Consider the following 27,099-nt stretch of genomic DNA (forward strand, 5'->3'; position numbering starts at 1 on the left):
TAAGATACCCATTTTTAAGTCAAATCACTTAATTATAAGGACAATACGACTTCATTGAAAAGTTTATCGACTTTTGGACAAGGAAAATAACTTTATTTTAGAGAAATGCGTCTTCTATGCTAAGCAAAATTTGTATTCGTATTTTAAAGACATGAAATCTTTGACCTCACAACAATATTTTTTTCAGTGCAATAAGTGTCTGAATGAGGTATCCTCTGGTATGGAGTTATGCATTTCTTAAGAGTCTGGTGTTTTTATTGTGTCAGCTATTACCTTTTTTAACTAAAATTCGTCAAGTCTCATTGGCCTTGGACAATTTCTTCTAGACCTGAATAAATTAAATTAATTACGACCATATTACGCATATTTTTAGAATATAGCTTAGAAGTGGCCAAGATTTAAGTTAAGCATCCCTACAATCCTTTTAATAATACCCTTCTAATGTGGAGGTTTACTTATTTAGAAGCTTTTACTTACGTGATGACCAACATTCCAATGAATTCCATCTTATTGTTTTTTTTTTCATTTCGTCTCATTCCAGCACATCAAATGAGGCAACAAATGCCAAAAAGAAACCTCGTAAACCCAATGTTTTCATCGATGATGAAAAATATGCCATGGCTAAGATGTTAGTGGGCCAAAATGCATCAACTATGGAAATTGCAAAGGCTTTGAATGTCTCACAAATGACAGCTTGGAAAGTACGGGATGCCATTATCAAAGGTGTACCGCTGTCCTATCGTAATCGACGAGATATGCGTATGACCATGACAAAACAACAGGATGAAGAGGCAGCCGGTGGAATGAGTGAGGAGGGTAGCGAGGGAGGAAGTCGCCGAGAAACAGAAAACGAAAGACAACAGCAGGCCTTATTAGTCAAACAGCAGTTGGAGCATCAACAAAAACTGCAACAACAGCATCTGCAGCAGCAACAACAAATCCAGGAATTACTGCAAAGGCAACAACAATTGCAACAACAACAACAACAATTGGAACAGCAAAAACAACAAAGACTACAGCAACAACAACTTGAAGAGCAGAAACAACAACAAATGCTACTCAAACAGCAGCAAAAGAGGCAACAGGACCACAAACTTCCAAATCCTCGGCGTCGCCTCAAAGCAGCCGAACGCGAGTTGCGAGACAAAGAAATCACACGAGAAATATTAGAACTTATCAAGGAGGATAGTAATATTCAGTATTGGAAGGTCTCAGCCCGTCTAGCCGAAAAGGGCTATGCCATTTCACCATCATCGGTGTGTCAAAAATTAAAGTCAATGGGCATACACAGGCGCTGGAAGCCTGGCGATAAGCCCCCACTGATTGACATGGAACATCTTAAGGCGGCCGCTGGAACCTCTAATGCTGCAGCAGCAGCAGTTAACAATAGCATTGCGGTAGCTACACTAGCAGCAGCGGCAGCCAATGCACAAAATGCTTCCTCATCAGCCGATGAAAGTTATGAACAATTCGATATGGGAGGCGGTCATTTTCTTAGTGCCTTTACACGTTAAGCGATACATTCACACATACATAGGGAGAAAGACAAACAACAGCTATTTTTAGGAGATGTTACAAATTTCAGTCAAAAACAATTGCATTACAGCAACAACAACAACAACATTATTATTATTGATTAGACAAAAACAACAAAGAAGAAACAATTGTAGGGAACATCTAGATATAGCCAAAAGCCTACAAAATAGAAATAATCTAGTTGTAGCTTACATACACACATACAGATATATTTATTGCATATTTTATTGTTTCCATTGCAGCTATTATTAGAAGTATTACAAGAACAACCGCATTAGGGATAATCATTAGACTGCCTTTTTGGGAAATCCTACCCTATCCATTTCTTTCCTTTTCATCTCTGTACTTGCTTTACAAGTGCCAGCTTTAAATTTTCAAAATATCGACATTTTTAATGCATACTCTAGCTCCGGCCTAATCGATATTTGAAAGCCCAAATGGTGGATTCATAGAAGAAATCTGCAAAACATTGTCTGTGTCTGCTGTAATATTTTTGTAAATTATGGTTTAGCAAATAACAACATGTGAAACTTTAAAGTGTTAGCGGATTTTCCAGAACAAAATATAGTTTTTTTTATATTATTAATATTACTTTATGAAATATTATAGAAGTTATTTTATGGCGCCAATTGTTTGCTGACCATTCCTTTATTTGAGTAAAATTTTAGAACAATCATAATAAAACTTAACACTAAACGGTGACTGTTTACCTTTGTGTTGTTTAACAGATTACCCTATTAGTGCTGACCGATTCTGTGTTAAGCTCTATACATTCGAATTTTCAATTTCAAATATTTTTTCGATAGTTGGAATACTTTTAGCGAAAAAAGTAGTATAAATTCTTCTGTTGTAACAAACGAAACTGTTCCCTTTTAAGCCTAGTACAAATATCACTTTTTCGTATGAAAAAGTGTTATACGCCCTATAAAAAGAACATGTTTATATAATTCTGGTAGAACATGTTTATATGTTCGGTAGAATGTGCTTGCGTTGTATTTCGAACAAATAAATTAATTACCCTATGTTTGGAACACTGTCCGCGGTGATAAATGTTGATATCCGAAATTAGTACTACACCCAAAGAAATTTGTTAGTAGGGACAACAGAAAAGTCTGCTAAAACAGCAGAAAGTCTGCTGAAAAAGGGACAGCAGTCATTGTTTGCTGAAATTGCAAACATTTCCTGCTATTTTTGAAGCTCGATTACACTAAAACATGTTTTATTTTGGCTAAAACAAATAATAATGTCAACTTAGGAGCTATCCTAACATAATTAACACAATATTTTATGAATATCTATAGTATTTGACCAAAAATATGAATATTTATCGAATTGAGACATAACAGCAAACAAAATGTTTGCTGATCGTAGTTTACTTGGATCCAAAGATTTTGACCTTCCTTTAAGGATTTTTGGTATTGATTCCGAGCCAAAGATGCGGCTTCTTTAAAACATTTTAACATTTTTAAGGGACCTCCCTGACTTTAAATCTAGGATCGATAAAATTAAGATTGGATATAGATCTCATTCATCGAATTTTTATTCTCTGTTTGCGATATATTATTAAAGGTATTCATTTACAAACAAATTCCAGTTTCAAAATCCAAATTATGCCAAGTACTTCAAAGTAAAAACTGTTATCTTAATGCTAAAAAAAAACTTTAAACCAAAGATTCAAATCCTTAAAATAAGTCTTAGCCTATATTTGAAGCATTTTTATCTTAAATTTAAAAATGCAATATGTAAGTTGAGTTAAAGACGATTTCTTTAAATTAAAAATGTTTTTCTTTATTTTAAGGAACATTTGCCTTACTTCAAAAATCTACAACTTCAACAGAGGGACGAAAAATTTCAAGATTTGTCTCCCAAATTTAATGAAAACATTTTTTGAAGCAAGGATTATAAACTTTATTTTAATTAAAATGTAATTAATTTAAAGAATTTTGTCCTTTGCATTGCGTAAATTTCGAGTACTAAAATTTAAGTTGCATAATCTTCCATATTAGGTCAATATTTTTACAGTGCAAAAATATACCAAAAACTAATTTTGGTTCTTAAATAGGCTTTGGGGAAAATTTTATAAATTGTTGTTCATTACGCCCTGAAGTACAAAAATATAACAGCAGACATCGACTGCTGTTTTTAGCAGACTTTTTTCTATGAGTGTAAGCATTACAGCAGACACAAACTTCTAAAGCAACTAATTTATTTATTATTGTATTTAAAATTCCCGAACACGGTTGTCACAGTTGGTAGAATTCTGCCAAAAATGGTAGATTTTTTACTGTTTGGTAGATTTGTATAATTTTTCATGTTTTGGTAGATTTTACAAAATATTCCTCTTTGACAAAATGTTCTATAAAAATAAAAATTTGACAAAGTTTTCTATAAAAATAAAATCTTAACAAAATTTTCAATAAAAAAAAATTGACGAAATTTTCTATAGAAATAAAATTTTGACAAAATTTCCTATTGAAATAAAATTTTGACAAAATTTTCTATTGAAATAAAATTTTGACAAAATTTTCTATTGAAATAAAATTTTGACAAAATTTTCTATAAAAATAAAATTTAAAAAAAAATCTACAAAAATAAAATGTTGACATAATTTTCTATAAAAATAAAATTTTGACAAAATATTCTATAAAAAATAAAATTGGGATTTTTCGTTTGGCTTGAGGTCTCCTTGCAAAGCTCATATCTAACATATATATATGAGCTTTGCAAGGAGAAAGTCTATTACTTTGTAAAATATAATATCTTGCTGAAGATGATCACCGAAGGTGTATCGAAATATCCGAAATAGCAATATTTCAATAATAAAACAATGAAAAACAATTACAACATCATTTTTCATTTATCATGACCTAAAGCCAAACGAAAAATCCCAATAATTATAAATATCCAAGGGTCAACTAAGAAAACTAAACAAAAAAAATAAAATTTTGACAAAATATTCTATAAAAAATAAACATTTGACAAAATATTCTATAAAAAATAAAATTTTGACATAATTTTCTATAAAAATAAAATTTTGACAAAATTATCTATAAAAATAAAATTTTGACAGCTAATTTTTTTTTATAGAAATATAGAAAAATAAATAAATAAAACAAATAAATAAATTTTGACAAAATATTTTTTTTTTGTTTGGTAGTTTTTTGGAAAAAATTGCTCCAAATTTCGGTAGAGCCAAAAGTAGGCTCGAGTGGCAGCCGTGGTCCCGAATGTCCCGAATGTTCCTGTCATGTCTCTTACCAAAAACTGTTCCAGAAAGATTTCCATTTCCTTTAAATAGACTAATGATTAATTCCGAAATCAAAGAGTTAAAAACCATACTCCTACATAATAAAATATATTCACAGACATATGTAACTAATTAGAATTTAAGCGAATAACAAATATATTAACATAGTAAAAAAGGCTTATTGTATGTTAACTGATATATGAACTGAACAAAACCAATCCTCTCATGACTACTAGTTAAAGAAAACAAATACATATATTTTAACTACATGCATATAAAAATGTGAAAGTATGAAAACAAATTCTTTTTTTTTTGTTTTCATTTTTTATCAATAAAAAAAATTATATTTCAAGTTAGGCTACCAAAAATCGCCAAACTAATACCGATTTATATTAAATAATAGAAATGTTTACTTGTTTATAAATTTTTCTAAATTAAATTTCAATTATTGTATGAGTTTGGTGGATATGTTTTTTGAAAAATAGACCCCCAGACAAGATTCGGAAACTTTTTCACAAGAAATTAAATCTTAATCATTTTTTATGTGTATATGTATGTAGATACAGCGACTGTTTTTTATTTTGTTTTCGAATTCCAATCATAATAATCTATTCGTAGACATAGCACATCATTATCGAATTATATAATTTTTTTTTTATTTTTAATATATACATTTTTTTAGTTAATTTATGTAAAATGTCTCCTAATTGTCCAAACACACAAGGATTTATGTATAATTGTTTTAAGACTACATTTGTATGTTAGAAACCCCGAGCAATTTAGTAGAGCTGGGGCAAAAAAAAAAAAAAGATCAAATCAACATTCCTTCACTTCATATAAACAAATGCAACTTTTTTGCAGCTATTCTTGAATATCTATTTTAATTACTTTTTTCTCCTATACTTTCCTTTTTGGAATAACTATAGTCTGTTATAATTTTACATTTAGTTCATATTTTCTCCAAGGTATTTTTTGTAGTATTTCTGTTTTACTTTTAAAGTTTTTGTTTCTTTACAAAATAACTTGTTTTAAAAAGACATGATTAGTTTTTTTTTTTGTATGGAATACATTTATTTATAAATTTATGGAATACATTTATCGTTGTAGAAAAGGCAAATGTGAATTCAAACAAAAATCCAAACACATCCACAAACAGTCCACATTTTATGAATATGTGATTAGAAAATTATATATAAATATACTTTTTTTGTTTAGAATTAAGTAAGGCAAGTGCATTTAGTTGAGAAGATATGTATGTAAGCACCTTTATAAATATCGATACTTTTATTTCGTAGTTTACTAATGGTCTCTTCTTCAATGAAAGAAGCATTGTGAATAATTGGCCGTATCTGTTAATTGTGATCATCATCTTCACTACATAGTCGCAGAGGATGAAAGCAGTGTTATGGAATTAAAATCTGTTTGGTTGCATTTCAATTAGGAGGGAACAATTGAATTTATTTTCCCTTTAGGCTGGGTACTAAGCTGGGTACTAAATTATAACATTTCTTTGAAAATCTTATAAAACGTGAAGGGAAATGATCCACACCAAAACTCAAAAAGTTTATTTTCTTTATGCTGAATTATTGAACTATTTTAGTGCAAACTTAATACCGACCTTAAAAATGCAATTAACGAATCCCAATTTCACATGACTCAGTATACTATGTAATTAAATTATCGATACAATAATATATCCTTGAGAATACATACGTCCACACATTGTAATCGAAAGTTATTATTTTTTCCACAGACATATTATTTTAAATTTTGAAAATGGAATATAATATTCCAATGCTAAAAGTTTATAAAAACAAATCGTATATATATATTTATCAAAATAAAAACTGATTACTAATCTTAAAAACAGGTATTGTTTATTATTATATTGTGAAACCAGAATGTTAACTAAAAAGGTCAAGGAACTCTGCGTGGCTCCACCCTGGTGCAATGGCTAGCATGCCCGCCTTGCACACACAAGGTCGTGGGTTCGATTCCTGCTTCGGCCGAACACCAAAAAGTTTTTCAGCGGTGGATTATCCCACCTTAGTAATGCTGGTGACATTTCTGAGGGTTTCAAAGCTTCTCTAAGTGGTTTCACTGCAATGTGGAACGCCGTTCGGGCTATAAAAAGGAGGTCCCTTGTCATTGAGCTTAACATGGAATCGGGCAGCACTCAGTGATAAGAGAGAAGTTCACCAATATGGTATCACAATGGACTGAATAAGTGAGCCTGATACATCGGGCTGTCACCTAACCTAACCTAAGGACCTATGCGTGTAAGACTCACTGTATATGCCAAGTAATCTGGTATTGAGTCGAGTAGATTTGGTATTGAGTCAAGTCACAGATATAACATTGATAAAAATACGTGTCAACTCCAAAAATTATTTTCTTCTATTTAATTTTAAGTTGTTCGTGAAGAGCATTAAGTATTAAAATTAATTGATGGTGAAAACTAAAACGATAGAAACAAAAACGTAAAAGTGTTCTAGTTTTCTTCATGTATTCTTAATCTTTGGAACTGTCAACAGTGTTTGACTCGGACAGCCCATCTATATAAATCTGTTACATATATAGCAAGTGAACAGTAGACGTGTTTTTGATGGGTTCCTCGATAACAGCCACGATTTTATTAAAATTTGTATGTCAAATTGGCCGTGTCCTATACTAGACTTAGTTAGAAGTGATAATCAATTAGTGGATCTTGGAATGCTCGAGAATATATACAAATCGTAAACTTTGTGATGTAATCTTCTAAATTCGTCTCCGCCAGGTGGCATTGCAGTAAATATTGCTGCTATACGCGATAATGTGGTTAAAGAGATATCCACCTCAACTCCATGTAACCATTCCAGTTTTTATTTTACGATAGCTATTTGCCACATTTATGGAATGAAGTAGATTTTAGATTTAACATAGTACATAATTCCATAGTACATATTCATGCATGCTCGCACAGTTGGCATCGCAGTAAATATTGCTGATATAGGCGATAATGTGGTTAAAGAGCCGTCCACCTCAACTTGGCGACGGGACCAATAAGTGTTCTCTCTAACAAAGTGCTATTGGCTCCAGACATAAAGCCGCAAACGTTGTCAATGGTAACAGAAGATAATATTTTTTTTTCTTAAAAAGAAATACGGAAAAACAATGGTTATTTCGTGCGACAAATTGAACCGCTAAGATCATATGATTTGACACCATTTGCGGTTATGCGAATGAAAAGATTTACGTTAATAAGCCGGCATTAATTCAACAAAAACTAAAGCATGAGATAATCCGACTCTTTGACGCCATAAAACCATAATTCAATAGCGCCATTGAACATTATTTTGTATCATCCGATTGAGAAGTGCTGTCGAAATCGAGTCGGCCTTTTGGGTTCCATACATAATTGAACCGTACGGCGATTTAAATTTAACCTTTAACTACCGAGGTTAAATATATACTGCGGTGGTGGTAAATTTTACCTCTTTATTTTCTTTGAAAATGTTAGAAATTTATTTTTTGATTTTTTTTTTTGCTTTTAAATGGCTAAAATAAGAAATTAAAGATATTAGACTTTTAGTTAAACAAAACGAGGCTTAATAGCACACAGTAAATTAAAAAAGGGGGTAAAATTTTCCACCACCACAGTAGTTAAAGTCGAATTGTCAAAATTTTATAAAAGTGGAAAAGTCAAGTCGCTAAGATAAGATTAATAACAAATCACTTTGAAACACGACAACAGAATTTGCTTCCAAGAGATTGACCACATTTAAGGTGGGTATTAAGTTCGAGTTTAGCCGCTAAAAACGTCATTTTTTCACGATTACTTTTCTTTAATAATCCATTTTAAGGAATAAAAACTTTGTGAAAATTTGCTTTGGGCTTTTCCCCATCAAGTTATAATAAAATTTTCAACAAATACGTATAATTTCATGCATTTTCCTTACTGATTTAGTTTTCACATTAGCGATTTTAGCGGCTAAACTCGAACTTAATACTCACTTTTAAATTGAAACTTATTTTGACTTTTCCAATTACAATTTCGGTGCCATCTGTTAAATTATCGAAATTTGAACAGTCATACTAGATTTCAATACATGTGCCAAATTAAGCAGAAAACAAAAGATTTTTCTTCAATTTGCACTATAAACAAAGAAAACACAACTGCAAAACGTTTTATTTCATTTTTAATTTTATTATTAACGTTATTTACCTATGGCTAACAAAGTAATGATGAATGTAATCATGTGGAATTAATAGAACAAGGAACAATTGTCTCTCTAAAATGGAGCAAAATAAACGGGGCGTAGCATCATAGATGTTTCATCTGAGTGGTAATTTCATGTACAAACTGTAGATGACATTTTCATATAATAATTTGTACTTGCGATATACATGAATAGTATTGTATATATAATAAATATTGTTATAATTAACATATTAATGATTTAGTTTATGAATATATATTTTTCAAGCTTTAGACTAAACTTTTTAATCTAAACATTTAAATATCGAAACTTACGAAAATTTATGATTTCTTATTTGTATATATTTGTTAAACATATAATCACCAACTTTCGGATTATCGCAGAAAATGTCGGAATTGATGAAACAGATCAAGGAATTTGACTTGAAATTCTATTTAAATTTTGATATTACGGATCGTAATAGAAATATTTCTAGACTTCAGTAGTAAGTTGGCCGATAAGCACCACAAAATTGGATTGATATTTTAACGTAGATATCTGTTCATTATCAATAAAAAATTTGTGGCATAAGAGTTATTAATCTGCATAATTACCCGTTTTGATGCTGCCTTGAAATGTATAGGGTTGTTGTACCAACAATCCTAATTGAAATTGTAGCATTTGACCAATTAACCAAATGTAGACTCCATTAGATTGTGTTCCCCTTTGCCAACTTTCTCCTGGCTTTCGGTCCAAGCTTTGGCTATCATTTGTTTTGTTTTCGAATCGCCTTGATTATACATTTTCTTCATGATATTAACCAGGGCATCATTGGGATTTTCGCTGGCTTGCTTCAACTCTGTATCAGCCTGATCTTTCAGGCGTTTTTCTATCGATGTCAAACAAGGCCAATGTTTACCTTCGAGTTTCTTCTTCATGTAAATTGCCACCATTCCAGTTTTGATTTTTCGATAACTATTTGCCACATCTATGGGAAAAACTAGATTTTTGACTACCAGTACATAATCCTTGCCATTGAAATTCTCTATGTTCAAATTCAATGAATTTTCTGTGAACTCAACAACGACCGCTGATTCATCGATATTTTGGATGCCATCCAATGTAACGAATATTTTTACAAATTTCTCACTTTGGTCCCAGCCGTATTCATTCAATTCCGCATAGAATCTACGTTGCAAATAAAAACAAAACGCACGTGTGAATGTAAACAAAAGAATATCGATTGTTTTGTTTTGCATTGGATTTGGATTACCCACCTTTTAGGTCCTGCTTCCTTACGTTCTGCAGCTTGTTTTTCTTTCATTTCCAGGTTAACTATTTCACGATCAACTTCAGCTTTGGCTTTAACCAGGGCATCCTTAACCCGTTTTCTGGTTGCCTCAGCCAAAAATTTGGTGATCTCCTCCGAATCTTTTTTCAACTGCAATGTTTCAAACAACGTAATGTATTTTCCACTTTTCTACTAGGCATTTAAACATTTTGTCGCAACTAGTTCTTACCTCTTCCGCAAGGGACATTTTTGATTTTGTTCTATTTTTTTTTCTTTCAGAGTGAATGTTTTAACGATATCTTTGAAAGATTCAATAAATAATGGAATATTCGGGAATCAGCAAAGAAATGAATGATGCAGTGTTGCCATTGTTAAGTATTTACCGTTTTCAACATTTGTTTGATTTTATTTGGCCATATGGGCCGTGCACACAAGATTTCTGGTAGGATTATCTAATGGGCACCCACTAAACACAAACGTTTGAAAATTGCTCAATTTCAACAAATTTTCAAACATTTTTTCAAGTTGAGAAATTGTTGAGAAAATCGTGTTCTAAACAAACAAGTAAGTAAAGTAGAAAGTCGGGCGGGGCCGACTATATCATACCCTAAACCACCATTACAGAAGTAGTAATCATAAGCATTTGTGGGGTAATTTATAGGTCTGGGAGATAGTTGCATATTTAATGGTGTTTTCTTTTCTGAAAAAAGGGCTTTGCCTTCATTTTGTCTGTACAGAATGCGCATTTTTAAAAAATGCTATCATTTCAGCGGGCAGAAAAGAATTCAAAGAAGGAAACAGGGCAATCGCAGCACTCTCGTTTGTAGGCAGTGCTGAAAATGCCCGTAATTTGTCTCTATGCGTGGCGCTATTTTCACAACAGAATGCGAAGCCTTTTCGCACTTTTGCCTGCTTTTTTTAGAAAAGAACCTAAAAAGTAAATTTTCCGGGCAAATGTTTATGCCAGTTCATATTAGGAAGAGTTTGAGGTTTTCATTACTAATGTCTTCTGTTAATTACTGTATTGAAGTAGTATCAGGTGCGAATTTGGCTTGTTTTAGTAGGCTACAACGAATAGTGAATATGATTGTCCGGTTTGTTTTCTCTTTAAGGCGCAATGATCACACTACGGGCAGTGTATTAGAGTTTCTAGGGGTGCCTTTTCCTATGTATATTGAGCATAAGGTTTTGATGTTGTTTTATAGGCTAGTAAATACGGGTTCTCCACTTCTGCTCCGAAGCCGTTTTATTTTTTCAAGGTCAATCAGAAATCCGCAGATAATTTTCCCTCGCTTTAATACGGCTGTTTGTGATCGATCTTTTACAGTGCGTGTCGCTAGAATCTGGAATCATCTTCCGCTTCATTTAAGAAAGTTTTCTTATTCTACTAAGGAATTTTCTCGAAGACATTTTCTTCATTTAAAAGAATGTATTCAATGATAAAAATCATTTCTTTTTCTAGTCATCAATAATGGACCATAATTTCACATATTTTTTTATTTCTTTATTGTTGTAGGCTGGGGAGCCAAGGTCTTGTCTTCTTTTTTTTAATTTAAAAAAAAAATTAATTTATATATATATATATATATATATATATATATATATATATATATATATATATATATATATATATATATATATATATATATATATATATATATATATATATATATATATATATATATATATATATATATATATATATATATATATATATATGTATATATATATATATATATATATATATATATATATATATATATATATATATATATATATATATATTTTTTTTTTTTTTTATGTTAATTCTAATATTTTTATTATATATTTATTTATTAGCTTAATTGTTATTAAATTCTTTTAGATTTTTTTTTTAAATATTTTTTCTTAATAAACCTGTTATTGTAGTTAGTTTATTACCGCATAAATCTGTAATATATTGTTAATTAGGCCAGGTTTGGCTTTGTGTATATTACTTTGGAGAATAATAAATGAAAATGAAATGAAATGCAAAGAAAGTGCGCATTTTTTACAAGAAAAGAAAACGCCATAAGAAAATTAAGGGGTACATGTCTATGGGTGCTTTGTGTCAATCTGACTATAGCTCATAGTCAATGTTGCCACGGAAAATGTTCGGTTTACCCTACAAGGACAAAAACAGTTCCCTACTTTCCCATACATTACCAAACAATTTTCCCTACTATATTTTTCTTTAAATTTAAAAAATTTTACAAAACAAAAATGATTCTAAGGGTATGGTCACACTAGGCAAATATTTGCCCAAAATGAGTGTCAAACTTTTTTCCTGGAGCACTTTCTAAATATCTGGATACCGTTTTTGGAAAATACTCCTATTGTGATGTATTGCATCCAATATGAGCTAAAAATGATTGCTGGTTTGACTGTGACGACGAATGTTGTTTTGATTTCTGTCAAATATTTGCTCAGTGTGACCATATCGTAAGTACTTTATTATCTTAAAACATGAATATGCAACGTATTTAACTTAGAATATAAATTTGTATTACCACCACAAATTAGTAATCTTTTTTGTTAAATCTCTATAAAAATAAAATTGTGGAAAAAGTTTCTATAAACAAATTTTTGTAATTAATATTTCTATAGAAATAAAATTTTGACAATAAATTATATAGAAATAAAATTTTGAGAAAAAATTCCACAGAAATAAAAATTTGGCAGACTTGAAGGGCGATGAAAAGGATTACCTTTTGCCAAATTTGGTGACGATCCGTTTAAAAAAACGCGCAACGTGACCCCATTTGTCGAAATACATATATATGGGAGCTATATCTAAATTTGATCCGATTTCTCCCAAATTCAATAGCGTTCGTCCTTGTGCCCAAAAAACTCCCTGTACCAAATTTCATCAAAATCGGTTAATAATTGCGACCGGAATCCTGTGAACAACAAATACATGGACAGACGGACGGACGGACACCAAGCGCTAGATCGACTCAGGAGGTGATTCTGAGTCGATCGGTATATATTTTATGGGGTCTAAAATCAATATTTCTGGTAGGCACATTTTTTGGCCGATCAAACTTATTATACCCTGACCACTATGTGGTTTACGGTATAAAAACAGACAACCTGTCAGCATTTTGAAGTTCCATTTTATACACATCGCTACCACAGACTGATAAGTGACATTACAACAATCGCCAACTGTGATGGGGGAAACGTATCAAAAAGTACGAAATGTACATGAAAGTATTTTGCCATCGTCACAAGAGCCATTTTATATCTTGTGAAACACCAAGCGCAACTAGCTTATTATAAATTATTTAAATAAAAACGAAAATGAGGTGCCGAAAACATAGTTATTACGCTTAAAATTGTGAAAGGAATATTGGTAAACAATTTTCGACTTTCCAAATGGAATAAAATGATAGTTTTTCAGATATTTTTCCAGACACACTGCCTCCATCAAGAATAATCAGTGGTAGACGCTGGAGCATCAGCCGAATATAGAAGAATTGCAACTTATAAATCAACATAATTCCTTTGTTAAGACATTACAGCGCACTCGCGATAACCCTGCCAGCATTTCAAAGTTCCATTTCATCTTCATCGCTACCACAGACTCATAAGTGACACTACAACAATCGCCAACTGTGATGGGTGAAACTTATCAAAAAGTACGAAATGTACTTTTTTGTAAATTTTGCCATCACTATTGTTACAAGAGCCATTTTATATTTTGTGAAACACCAAGCGCAGCTAGCTTATTATAATTTATTTAAATAAAAACGAAAATGAAGTGCCGAAAACATAGTTATTTTGCTTAAAATTGTGAAAGGTATATTGGTGAACAATTTTCGACTTTCCAAATGGAATAAAATGATAGTTTTCCAGATATTTTTCCAGACACGCTACTTCCATCAAGAATAAACACACTAGCTGATACACGCTGCAGCATGTAACTTGCTACTTGTTACTCAACATCATTCTTTTATTAATGCAAAAAAGTATGTTAAATGTGTTGTGATAGTCGTATAAATGTTATATTTATAAGAAATTATAAATTTTTAATAAAATTAATAAGCATCTAAATAATCGTGTTTTACTTATACAACTATCTTAAAAAGCACCTTTTCTGATAGTTTGAAGGAGCTCTTATTGGCGTCGTTCTAAATTTATCTGAAAAGGCACCTAATAATTGCATTGATTTAGTCTGGCTTTTTTCCTGAATTTTTATTATTAATTTAAATTGCTTTATAACAACTACATACCCACTGATATTTTTCCGATCTCTTGTTTTTTTTTTTAATTTTTTCATGAAACTAAATCAAGTTTTTAAGTTTACTAATAACAAAAATAAAAGACTATCACACTAGAACGTGTAAAACTCCCGAATATGGATATGTTTTGTTCTGAAATTCGATAACGTGAACTCTCTTGGTTTTAATTAGTTCACGTTCCCTGCCAACATTTTTTGAAGTTTACGGCGCTTCTGAGAATCCCCATCATGCCTTTAACGTCAAATTTCATGTTTTTAGTACTAAGTTCGTTTCTGCGAAAAACGAATGTCTTTATCTATCTCCGTAAATAGAGTCTCAATCGCAGGGCTGTTAACTTAATTATGCGAAATAATATGCCTGCCTAGTTTTTCGTGCGAAAAATTCAGGGTTGTATAAATATGTGTTTAAAAATGCTCAAAACAAAGATTTCGCTTTTCTTCCGCACTAATGGAATATAACAGTTTTTCGTGGGCAAACGTGATCTTAGTGCTAGGCTTTACGGAGTAGTTAGTGTAAGAAAAAGCGTGTTCACGTTATGCGGTGTTCACGTTACCGCGAGTGCACTGTATATTCAATGCATTTTTATTCGTATAAAAGTTTGGAATAATAATAAATATAATATAAATTTTTATTAAAATTTAAATAATCGTTTAACATTTAAATGACAACAATGATTCTTTTACAACTATCTTAAAATTCACTTTAGCAGAGTGCCCTTCAAGTAAAATTCAACACTTTAAGGTGGGTATTAAGTTCGAGTTTAGCCGCTAAAATCGTCATTTCTTCATGATTACTTTTCTTTAATAATCCATTTTAAGGAATACAAATTTTGTAAAAATTTGCTTTGGGCTATTCCCCATCAAGTTAAAATAAAATTGGCAACAAATGTGTATAATTTTATGCCTTTTTTTTACTGATTTAGTTTTCACTTTAGCGGAAAAACTCGAACTTAGTACTCACCTTTATATCAAATTTAATTACTATGCGGGCAAAGTAACAATCTAAGGCCTTCAGAAAATTACATCTCGAGATCGGTTCATATGTGGCTATATAACATCGTTTTAAACTTTGCATCTCTGTGTGGAACTAAAAGAGCACAACAACATATCACCAATATATTTTCAATTAAAAATTTGATTGAAACTGGAAACCTACTCGTTCTAATTAAAGTATAAAGTGAATTAGGAAATTATTGAACAGTATGACACCAATTAAAGTTTAATTGCATCAATTTAAAAATTAATTGAAATTTGCTAATGAAATCAATTAATTTTTAGTCGAGTATTTTTATGCCCAATTAAAATTGTGACTGATCCCTGCCAACATTTTTTGAATTTGGGGGCGCTTCTGAGAATCCCCATTACGTCGAAAACAGTCGTATACGATATCTAAAACTTCTCGGAAAAGCGCCGTCACTATTGAGAAGTTGTACCACGCCAAGTTACTACAAAAAAGTATCGCATAAGTGCAATTATAAGGTGCCCTTCTGGATACATTTATAAGGACGCCAGTAAGAGCCCCTTCAAACAATCAAAGTGCATTTTAAGATAGTTGTAAAAGAATCATTGTGGTCAAGTAAAACACGATTGTTTAGATGTTTATTAATTTTATTAAAAATTTATAAATTCTTATAAATATAAAATTTATACGACTATCACATTACATTTAACATATTTTTATGCATTAATAAAAGATTGACGTTGAGTTACAAGTTGAAGCTACATGTTGTAGCGTCTATCAGCCAGTGCTTTTATTCCCAATGGAGGCAGCGTGTCTGGAAAAATATTTGAAAAACCATCACTTTATTCCATTTGGAAAGTCAAAAATTGTTCACCAATATACCTTTCACAATTATAAGCGAAATAACTATGTTTTCAGCACTTCATTATCATTTTTATTTAAATAAATTATAAGAAGCTAGTTGTGCTCGGTGTTTCACAAAATATCAAATGGCTCTTGTAACAATAGTGATGGCAAAATACTTTCATGCGAATAGTGATGGCAAAATACTATCACAGTTGGCGATTGTTGCAGTGTCACTTACGAGTCTGTGGTAGCGATGACGATGAAATGGAACTTTGAAATGCTATCATTCATTATTGAAGATATTTCAATTAAATTTAATTAATTAATTTTAATTATATCAATTAATTTTTAAATTGATTATGTTGTCAACTTCAATCCATTTTAAAATTTTTAATTAGAAATATTTTGGCGCTATTTTTTGAGTAAATGTGTTGTGATAGTCGTATAAATGTTATATTTATAAGAAATTATAAATTTTTAATCAAATTTATAAGCATCTTATACAACTATCTTAAAAAGCACCTTTTCTGATAGTTTGAAGGGGCTCTTATTGGCGTCGTTCTAAATTTATCTGAAAAGGCACCTAATAATTGCACTCATGCGATACTTTTTTGTAGTAGCTTGGCGTGGTACAATTTCTCAAAAGTGACGGCACTAGTTTTGGATATCGTAAACGACTGTTTTCGACATGATGGGGATTCTCAGAAGCGCCGTAAACATTCAAAAAATGTTGGCAGCGCTATTTTTCACTAAACTTACTAAATTTTAAATAAATGTAAAAGAACAAGAAAATTTTTTCATCTAAAAGAAAATTAATTATAAATAAATAATAAGAATAACACAGTAAATAATTGATTGCATCTATTAATTTGTTTTTTTACCAAAATCAATCAAAATTTTAATTGAACCAATTTAAAATTTTTTTGAAGGTTCCGAATAAATCAATCAAGATTTTAATCAATAATATTTTTATTGCCAATTAATTCTGTGATTGGTGCTATCATTTTAGTGATAGAAGAACGTTCAATAAAAATTACCTGTATCTATTAATTTCAAGAAACAAAAATGTTTCTGTGTATATACATATTATTCATTGGTTCATTATGTTGTTTATTTGTAATTAGTTTGAAATTTAAAGTATATAGTATATAAAGGGTGATTTGTTAAGAGCTTGATAACTTTTTTTTAAAAAAAAACGCATAAAATTTGCAAAATCTCATCGGTTCTTTATTTGAAACGTTAGATTGGCCCATGACATTTACTTTTTGAAGATAATTTCATTTAAATGTTGACCGCGGCTGCGTCTTAGGTGGTCCATTCGGAAAGTCCAATTTTGGGCAACTTTTTCGAGCATTTCGGCCGGAATAGCCCGAATTTCTTCGGAAATGTTGTCTTCCAAAGCTGGAATAGTTGCTGGCTTATTTCTGTAGACTTTAGACTTGACGTAGCCCCACAAAAAATAGTCTAAAGGCGTCAAATCGCATGATCTTGGTGGCCAACTTACCGGTCCATTTCTTGAGATGAATTGTTCTCCGAAGTTTTCCCTCAAAATGGCCATAGAATCGCGAGCTGTGTGGCATGTAGCGCCATCTTGTTGAAACCACATGTCAACCAAGTTCAGTTCTTCCATTTTTGGCAACAAAAAGTTTGTTAGTATCGAACGATAGCGATCGCCATTCACCGTAACGTTGCGTCCAACAGCATCTTTGAAAAAATACGGTCCAATGATTCCACCAGCGTACAAACCACACCAAACAGTGCATTTTTCGGGATGCATGGGCAGTTCTTGAACGGCTTCTGGTTGCTCTTCACTCCAAATGCGACAATTTTGCTTATTTACGTAGCCATTCAACCAGAAATGAGCCTCATCGCTGAACAAAATTTGTCGATAAAAAAGCGGATTTTCTGCCAACTTTTCTAGGGCCCATTCACTGAAAATTCGACGTTGTGGCAGATCGTAAGTCTATTCATGATGAAATGTCAAAGCATACTGAGCATCTTTCTCTTTGACACCATGTCTGAAATCCCACGTGATCTGTCAAATACTAATGCATGAAAATCCTAGCCTCAAAAGAATCACCCTTTAAATTGAAACTCCTAAAATTAAAATTGGAATAAAAGTTTTTCGATATGAGCGATGTTCAGCTCCAGATGCCAAACATTAGGTGCATCTAGTGCTGGGCATTGTAGTTCAATGAAAATATCGCTCATTTTGTAAATAATGAACTAGTTCGGTAGATAGTTCAATAGTTCATTGTCGGTCAATGACTGATTCATTTCAAATTCTGTTGTTGCTCTTGCCCATTTTCCCAAAAACCACATGCGAAAAGAATCCCGAACAGCGTATGTGCAAAAAAGATCGATATAAGCGTAAAGGCAGAAGATTGTCCAATTATTACGAAAGCGAAAATAACTGAGCGAACAAACTGATAAAATGTGCTTAGTAGTCAAACTGACATGGTGAACGGAAAAGAACGATAGATGTGAACTAGTTCAGCTCACTCATTTCAGTGAACCGTTCAATTGAACTAGTTCGTTCGCAAACTACCCAACTCTAGTTGAAAGAGTAAACATACATAGTTCTGTGATATAGATTTTAAGTTTTGCTGCAATATTTACATTTTATTTATTTATTTAGTTGTTATTATTGTTTGTGATGTCCAGTTTTAATAATTTATAAATGAAACAAATGTAAAACAAGTAAGAACTAAAATCCACAATTAATGAAATCTAAATAGAATTTTCCTCTACAGATATTTCAAATAAAAAAGTTCTCTGGAAAAGGTCGGGAAAAAAAGCCGACGAAACGTAGGGAAAAAAGTTGAAATAAACTTTTTTTATTTGCATTTATATACATTGACCTAAACAGCCCATTAAAATAAACAAAAATCTGATTAAAATTATTTACATAGCCGATTTTTTTGCTTTTTTTAAAATGCAGGTGCCGATTATTTCTAAAAAAAAGTGACGTTTTTTTCTTGAAATGTTATTGGCAGCCCTGGTTATATATCACGGGTTTTGTATCCAGTACTAAAAGCAAATAAGTCTATTGTTTTATTATTCGGAATTTGTTATTTTTAGTGTCGCCGTAATAGGTACCTATTACAAATTCGCTATGTTGTGGTAGAATATACAATCGATGCCAACATAAGTTCCACTTGACTGAAGTAACCAAATTCGGCTATTGATATGAGTTAGGACCTAAACTAGTTAAATTGTACACGTCAGCACAAAAGACGAGAAAGAAAGGAATTGAAATAGTTTTCTAAAGACGTAAATGATTTCCTTGTTTCTAAAAACTTGTAATATCATTTTTTTCTTGCCATAAATCCATAATCTCATTTCGTTTTATCCTTTTTATATCCATAGCAAACATATACTTTGGGCTACATACGCTCCGTAATATTAAACATCCAAATATGGTCCATATTGCTCTACAAGTAATGATGTTGCAAGTTGACACAGGAAGTTCTTTTAGTTCAATTTTTTCTCATATTTTTAACTAACTTTTTTGCTTAAAATATGTTAAAAACAGAGTACGAATTAATAAAATGGCACAAATTATTTAAATTTTGTCAAAACAGAAATGATAAATCCATTCTAGGAAAAATTTCGAAAATATTTGAGATCAAATGCTTCCCACAAGTGTTGGAATGCATTAGAAATTATAAAAAATTATATATACTGAATTCGGATCACACCTAAAGAAGTGATGCAAATTCAGTGCAACAGCTGTTGAAGTGGTGGACATCCGTCTGATGACAAGCCCATGTTAAATTCCTCGCTTCTGCGCCAATTTTGCACCTCTTCCGGATCCAAAAACAACATTTTCACCACTTTTGTGAAGAGAAAATAGCGACTATATACAAAATGGTAGAAGCTTTAATATTATCAAACCTCATAAAGTTTGAAAAACCTACAGTCTTGAGGTTGGTGCTATGTTTAGATTCCACACCCAACCTAACCTAAATATGCTAATTTTCATGTTTTTTATATAAATTTTTACATTTGTACACATTGAATTTAGTGTTTTGATAGAAAATCCGAACATAGCCACTTTTACGCATAGAATTCGCAAAATTGAAACAAATTTTGGATTTGTCTTGTTCTAATCTATGCAGCTACATCCGATTTGCAAGATCGAACAGGGGCCTGAAAATAATTCACCCTAGGATTAAATGCCTTGTGTCTGAAAGACAATTTATCGTACACGGTTATTGTCTTTGGAACTCATTGCCATCTCGGATACAAACTATTAGCAATGCTAATATATTTAAACCCGAAATTTTCAGATTTCTTTCTTAATATTGTTCTTATATTTATCCTTAAATTAATTATTTTTTATTAGAGTCATGCAATTTTTTTAAAATTTTTGTATTCGAATATCCATATTGAATTAATTTGTCAATATTAAGCTAGTACTGTCAATTTAAGATATAAAATCTTGTTGTACTAGCGTTCCAAAAGCAATAAATAAATACAAAAAAATTATGCAAGTAAAAAAATATTCGTTTTATTTTCCCGCTCATGACAACTTATTTATTCAGTATCTTCTTCTTTAAATTTTCTGCTCAATGAAATTTGGAGAATGATAAAATTGTTTTGATCAGCGCCTGCATTCGTAAGTCGTAAGTAAAACCTACACCCGGAAAAAAGGGGCTCTAATGCCAACAAAACTTTATTTTAGTTCATTAGTCGATTTTAGTTAAATTTTGCACAATATGAGTAAATATTCTTTATTTGAATATTTTTTTGCTAACTTTAATGACGTGAACTAAAAATAAGAAAAAAGTTGTATACAAATATAGTGCACAATTTTACTAAAAAATTAAATAGTTCATATTTTCCTAAAATGGCAGAAGTTTGCTAAAGTTGGCTTCAAAGTCTCTCAAATGAATAAATTTTTCTAAAATTGTAACTGTCTTAACCTTCGTACAGCGCTAAAGACATTTTAAAAATTTTAATTCCAATTTTTTCTTTCAACATATGAAATTTTCTTAAATTACAGAAAACAATTAATTATTTATAATAATTTTTCTTCAATTTGACAAAGAGTATTAACTAATTTGTAACATGTTGCAATTAGAAAACTATTTTAGTTAAAATTTTCTTCCACGGTGGGTTCACTTTTTTTGGGTGTATAATTACAATTATATATTATTTATTTTGCAATCTTTAGTTTATATACAAAGGCGATGTTTTTAAATGTTGTTTACTAACCCAAAAAGATATATTGAAAGTAGATGGAAAAACTCAGATTGGCGAATTAATTCATAAAGAATGTAAGTACAGACTATATCACAGTTAAATGCGCGAATTAACTAATAAAATAGGAGGAACATGAAATTTGTCAATAGGATGTATATTAAAATTTTGAGACGATACCTCTCAAAATTACAATTTTAAATGAGGTTCGTACAAGAAAATTAAAACTTTTCCGTGTATATAAAGACATTTTACACTTCCTCCCAACGCAAACTGGATCTCTTTATCACGTTTTTAAATTATTTCATCCCATTTTTAATCAAATATCACTTTAAAATAAATTTTTAAATTTCATGGACTGGGCAAATAATATAAAAATATCAGATGATATTTTAGCGGAAAAATATTTCGATGCGTTCCAGGTTAGATTCTCAAAAATATCGAATACGAAAAAGGTTAGAAATATATCTTAGTATTCGGAATTTTTTGTATTCTTTTGTATATTGTTATCTTCAGATGAAACCATTGACTACAAAGATCTGGTGAATGAAATCGAAAATCAAGGCGATGTGCAAGATATTACAAACTTTAACGCGAAATTAGATTCTGCACTAGAAACAAGAGAAATATGCGACGAATTAAAGTGGTTTGTGAAAGTGGCTTATTCAATAAACATGACGCCTTCGACACATTTTAATAAAAAACAAATTCTTGCTAAACAAATAGTACTGAAAATATTGGTTGTCTCGATCGAAGTTGTGTTTACCAATATATGGTTCATCTATTAATATATTAGTTATCCAAACAAATGTGTTTACAATTATGTCACGCAACAGTTGGTTGTAGTAATAATTTGTGTCTGTTATTTCCTGATAGTACCTGGGACCAAACATTTCGGTTGGCAAAAGAATTGGTTTTCTGTGTGTACATAATTGACTGTAGAAGCACAATTTTACATTTCCTAAAAAATGATATTTTTATAGTTTGTAAGGTGCCATGAACCATGGAAGCCAATACAATACCAAACTTCTTGTAAAAATGGGAAGCAGGACATGAGCAAATCATAAAATATGAACAATTGATCATCATTACAAGCCCAGCAACAAAAGCGTCGCCAAAAAAAGTAATGAAAATCTTCTTTTTGGATCCGGAAGTGGTTTAAAATTGACGCAGAAGCGATGAATTTAACATGAGCTTGTCATAGGACGGAATTTAAAAATTCTGTGATATTTTGTCAAATAAATAATTTTTGTATTTTTATAATTTTTAATGGATTCTAACGCTTGTCGGAAACGTTTGACTTCAAATATTTTCAAAAATTCACAATTTTTTCAATTTGGATTTAGCATTTTTTCGACAAAATTTAAATGATTTATACCATTTTATGAATTCTTACTCTGTTTATAACCTATTTGAAACAAAAAAGTTAAAATTACCCATTTAAAGTATGAAAAAAACAAGTTATAAAAAATTGAATTAAGAGAACTTCCTGGGTAGTTAAAATAAAGAACGTCATTGAGAGTGCATCTTCTGGAAGTGCTTTTAAAGTTGTGCCTTTGGAAAAACTTCCAAATTTTTTTGCTGGGAGGTAACATGAGATCCAGATTACTACCCAGCTAGCATTTCGGTGATTGTTTTAACAAAAATCATCTAAATGAGTCATATTCGAGTACTTTAGGAGATCAAAAACAGGAAAATGAAGAAAAGCTAAAACAATCTGTAAGTATGAAAGACGACGAAACAAACTAACAAATAAAATTGATAATTAATTTATAATTTTTTTTCACACTTTTTTAAATTTTCTAGAAAGAGTTTATAGCAAAAACCGGCGGAGAAGGACCCGCACATTTTTTAAGATATTCAGATCGGAAAGTATATTCCGATGAACTGTCTACAATATATAGCTGGAAGGGAACTAGCACTTAGCCCAGTGCTGAAAAATCTTTCATAATAACTTTAATTAAAAGTAAGTGAATAATTAAATTTTATTACAAGAAAATCACTTATATATTTTTAGATATATGTCATCTTAAATACAAAACGACAAACAGGGAAATGAATGTCGTATTACAAAAACATTTTGTCCATGGTAAGGATCGTTTGACAAAAAGGAAAAGAAGTGATTAAGATTAACAAATGATTGTTATTTATAATTTTGTTATTAAATACTAAGTATTTTAATTAAAATAATTATAATACAAAAATAAAAAATATTATATATATATATATATATATATATATATATATATATATATATATATATATATATATATATATATATATATATATATATATATATATATATATATATATATATATATATATATATATATATATATATATATATATATATATATATATATATATATATATATATATATATATATATATATATATATATATATATATATATATATATATATATATATATATATATATATATATATATATATATATATATATATATATATATATATATATATATATATAATATATATATATATATATATATATATATATATATATATATATATATATATATATATATATATATATATATATATATATATATATATATATATATATATATATATATATATATATATATATATATATATATATATATATATATATATATATATATATATATATATATATATATATATATATATATATAGAATCATAAAATGAGCTCATATTCTGCCTTTTTAATCGCCAAGTAGACTCGAAAAAGACTCGAAAAAGACTCGAAAGTGCTTCAAAAACGGCAAAGATGCTAGCTGGGTATATGCAGGCAACGTCTAACATTGTGTTAGAAAGTAAGTTAAAGTTCGTATTCTTGAAGGGAAACTTTGAAATATAAGTATTGCCAATATTTGAAAATACTATATCATTGAATTTATATTAAAGTCACCAAAAACTAAAATTGTATCTCTTAATGATACCATATTTGAGATGATTGTCATTAATTTTAATACATGAATTTGAGAGAATATACGATTTTTTTCAACTCTAAAACCGAACATAGTACCCACCTTATGCGCTTTACAGACTATCAGTTATTCCGGACGACAGTGCTCGTGTCGAACATATCCCATATATTGTGCACATTATAAGTTAAGTCCGAAGGCATAATTGATACTGCTGCATGTTTATGGGATCGATAACACATTTACCGATTATTTAGTCATCGCCGACAAGTTGTATCGATCCGACACACTGTAAGATTCTTTACAAACACCGACATTCCGTCCAGAATAACTGATAATCCGTAAAGCGCATTAACTGGTGAGGTGAAATTTTGTTGCGTACTTTGGGACGTGGGGTACATTTGACCCCCTCTTTTATATAAATATTTTTTCTATAAAAAATAGTTTTTTGTATCATTATTTAATTTGTTGATCAGAACACATTGTATTTAAATAAAACAATATTTCGAAATATTATATGTAATTTCAAAAATTAACATACACTTTATTTCACATAATAAGGTGGATACTATGTTCGGGTTTCGAGTTGAAAATCACTTTATTTTCGCGATTACTTTTCGTGAAATAATCAAAAAATGACGATTTTAGCGACTAAACTCGAAATTAATACCTACTTTAAACTTGAACTTATACATGTAAACATGTGTGCGAGGTGGTAAATTTTACCACCACGTCGACAGTTAAATGTTACCTTTCCTGAAGTTATGTTTTATTACAAAAACAGCAATCTTTAGTCCTATTTTGCAGTTGTAGTTTTGGTCTCCACTTGTGTAACACGAACTTTGTTCCGGCCTACCGACCGATTTGTATACATTGTTTCAATGCAAACAACGTAAGCACAAACTGATTTAATACATGTCAAATTATTTCTCCCATCTATTTATAGGTTTGACAATTTAAATCAACAAAAAAATGCATCTTCTGCTAAAGGCCGGTATGCACCTCTAGCGAAAAATTTCATTCCCATAAGAAATGCATTGCTATTTATGCTAACGAAATTTTCGGTAGCGTTCAATTTCGTAAGCTGGTACGCACCTCTAATGAAAATAACAGGGTTGTCAAAGGCATATTTTGGCAGCAAAAATTTAATTTATTACAATCAGTGTGTGCGTAAAAGTTTTAAAAGGTCTGTAAATAATAAACAATTTATTTGAGGAATATTTAGAACATATATTCACAATTTTTAAAAGCGATTAGCTGGTTTAAAATTTGTGTACACAGCCCTGTTTTTTTGTTGTAGACTTAAATAAATTTTTGCTACCGAAAATTTCGCTAGAGGTGCATACCGGCCTTAAAGAGATTGCGTACAAGTATAATCTAGGTAGTTCAAATCATTTTGTTGTATTCGCAAGCGGTTCTGTATTATTCCCCTATTTCATCGATATGGCAACCCAAATTACAATAAACGATATTGCCATATAGTATACATTTCCCTACAACAATAACAACTATTGATGTGCGTTTTATTTTTAGGCCCTATAATGGCTTAATTAATGTTGGCTTGTTGGCACTACCACTAACACAACAGATGTAGGGTTGTCATTGCTATGGTATATCACGAGGTGATAGTATTATAATACCAGAAAATCCCCAAATTATTTGTTAATGAGATATCGTCATGGAATTTTGGTTAATATTAGTACTAATATTTAATACAGAATTTGTGTTGTAACTATTTGTTTTGTACTTTGAAATACGAAGTTAGTACCGACCTACTATTTGATTCTCAAACGAACATGCTTTTAAAATAATTAAGAAAAGTGTTCTGAACATACAACCGACACAAGGCCGGTACTCTGTTCGGTTTTCGCGTTGAAACTCCATACAAAACCACAAAATGCGAAAAACTAGCTAAATTTTTCCATTTGTGGTACTTTGTTTTTTCGTGTTGGAAAACTGACGTTTATAGAATGGCGCCATTTGCAATGTGAATTAAGAAATAATTTATTTATGAAAACTATTTGTGTGGGTTTATAACGCAAACACGGATCGTATTTTTGTTCCGAAAATATACAAAAGATCAAAGGAGTAGCAGATCAATTGCCCAAGGAAAAATAAAATGTTAATTTTGTAATAGCAAGCAGCGCACCACTAACTTAATCCAATATCGCTCCCTGTTACCTAAATAAACACCGCTTTCTATGTGCGAAATAATGGTTTCTATAATTTTTTTCGCAAGAATGAAGGTTTGCAGTAATATTGTGAAATTGAATTAAATTATCGTACAGTACGCAATGTATATAGGTACATCTTGATTTAATAAAAAAATATTTTAAATCAAGGAACTAGATTTGTTAGTATTCTTTCCAAAACTTTTTTTTATAAAATATGTTTCTATAAGCAAGGATTTTTATACCCATATGTATGTTTAAAATATACAATTTCTTATAAACAATAATTTCCTATAAGAAAAACGGATATAAAAGAAAAAGTTTTGTTCATCTCTGACTTTCCCATATCCGTTATTTACTGTATTTCGATTTTATTCCATTGTTCAGTTTTTTCCACGAACAGAGAATTTTTAATTTTCAAACTATTGGCAACACTGTTCATAAGAAATACGAAAATATGTAAACAGGTTTAT

The 27,099-nt window shown here is 30.4% G+C and overlaps 2 protein-coding genes across 4 annotated transcripts in view; one reads left to right on the forward strand and one right to left on the reverse strand.

Annotated features, from left to right (window-relative positions):
• The window catches only part of LOC142228443 (uncharacterized), a 61,973-nt gene extending 55,323 nt beyond the window's left edge, over positions 1 to 6,650 (forward strand). For all 3 annotated transcript variants that reach the window (XM_075298871.1, XM_075298872.1, XM_075298873.1), the window contains exon 8: positions 542 to 6,650. In XM_075298871.1, the coding sequence (XP_075154986.1) occupies positions 542 to 1,514 (973 nt within the window). In that variant the 3' untranslated portion in view covers positions 1,515 to 6,650. The remainder of the gene's footprint in view (positions 1 to 541) is intronic.
• Positions 6,651 to 8,948: 2,298 nt separating this feature from the next.
• Positions 8,949 to 10,639, reverse strand: LOC142229336 (calcyclin-binding protein). The gene is made up of 3 exons (XM_075299890.1): positions 10,482 to 10,639; positions 10,239 to 10,402; positions 8,949 to 10,149 (listed from the first exon to the last, which is right to left on the reverse strand). Exons 1-3 carry the CDS (start codon positions 10,497 to 10,499, stop codon positions 9,651 to 9,653), a joined length of 681 nt encoding a protein of 226 aa, XP_075156005.1. The 5' UTR covers positions 10,500 to 10,639; the 3' UTR covers positions 8,949 to 9,650.
• Positions 10,640 to 27,099: the final 16,460 nt, after the last annotated feature.

This window comes from Haematobia irritans, chromosome 3, assembly GCF_050003625.1.
Source record: "Haematobia irritans isolate KBUSLIRL chromosome 3, ASM5000362v1, whole genome shotgun sequence".
NCBI lineage: Eukaryota > Metazoa > Arthropoda > Insecta > Diptera > Muscidae > Haematobia > Haematobia irritans.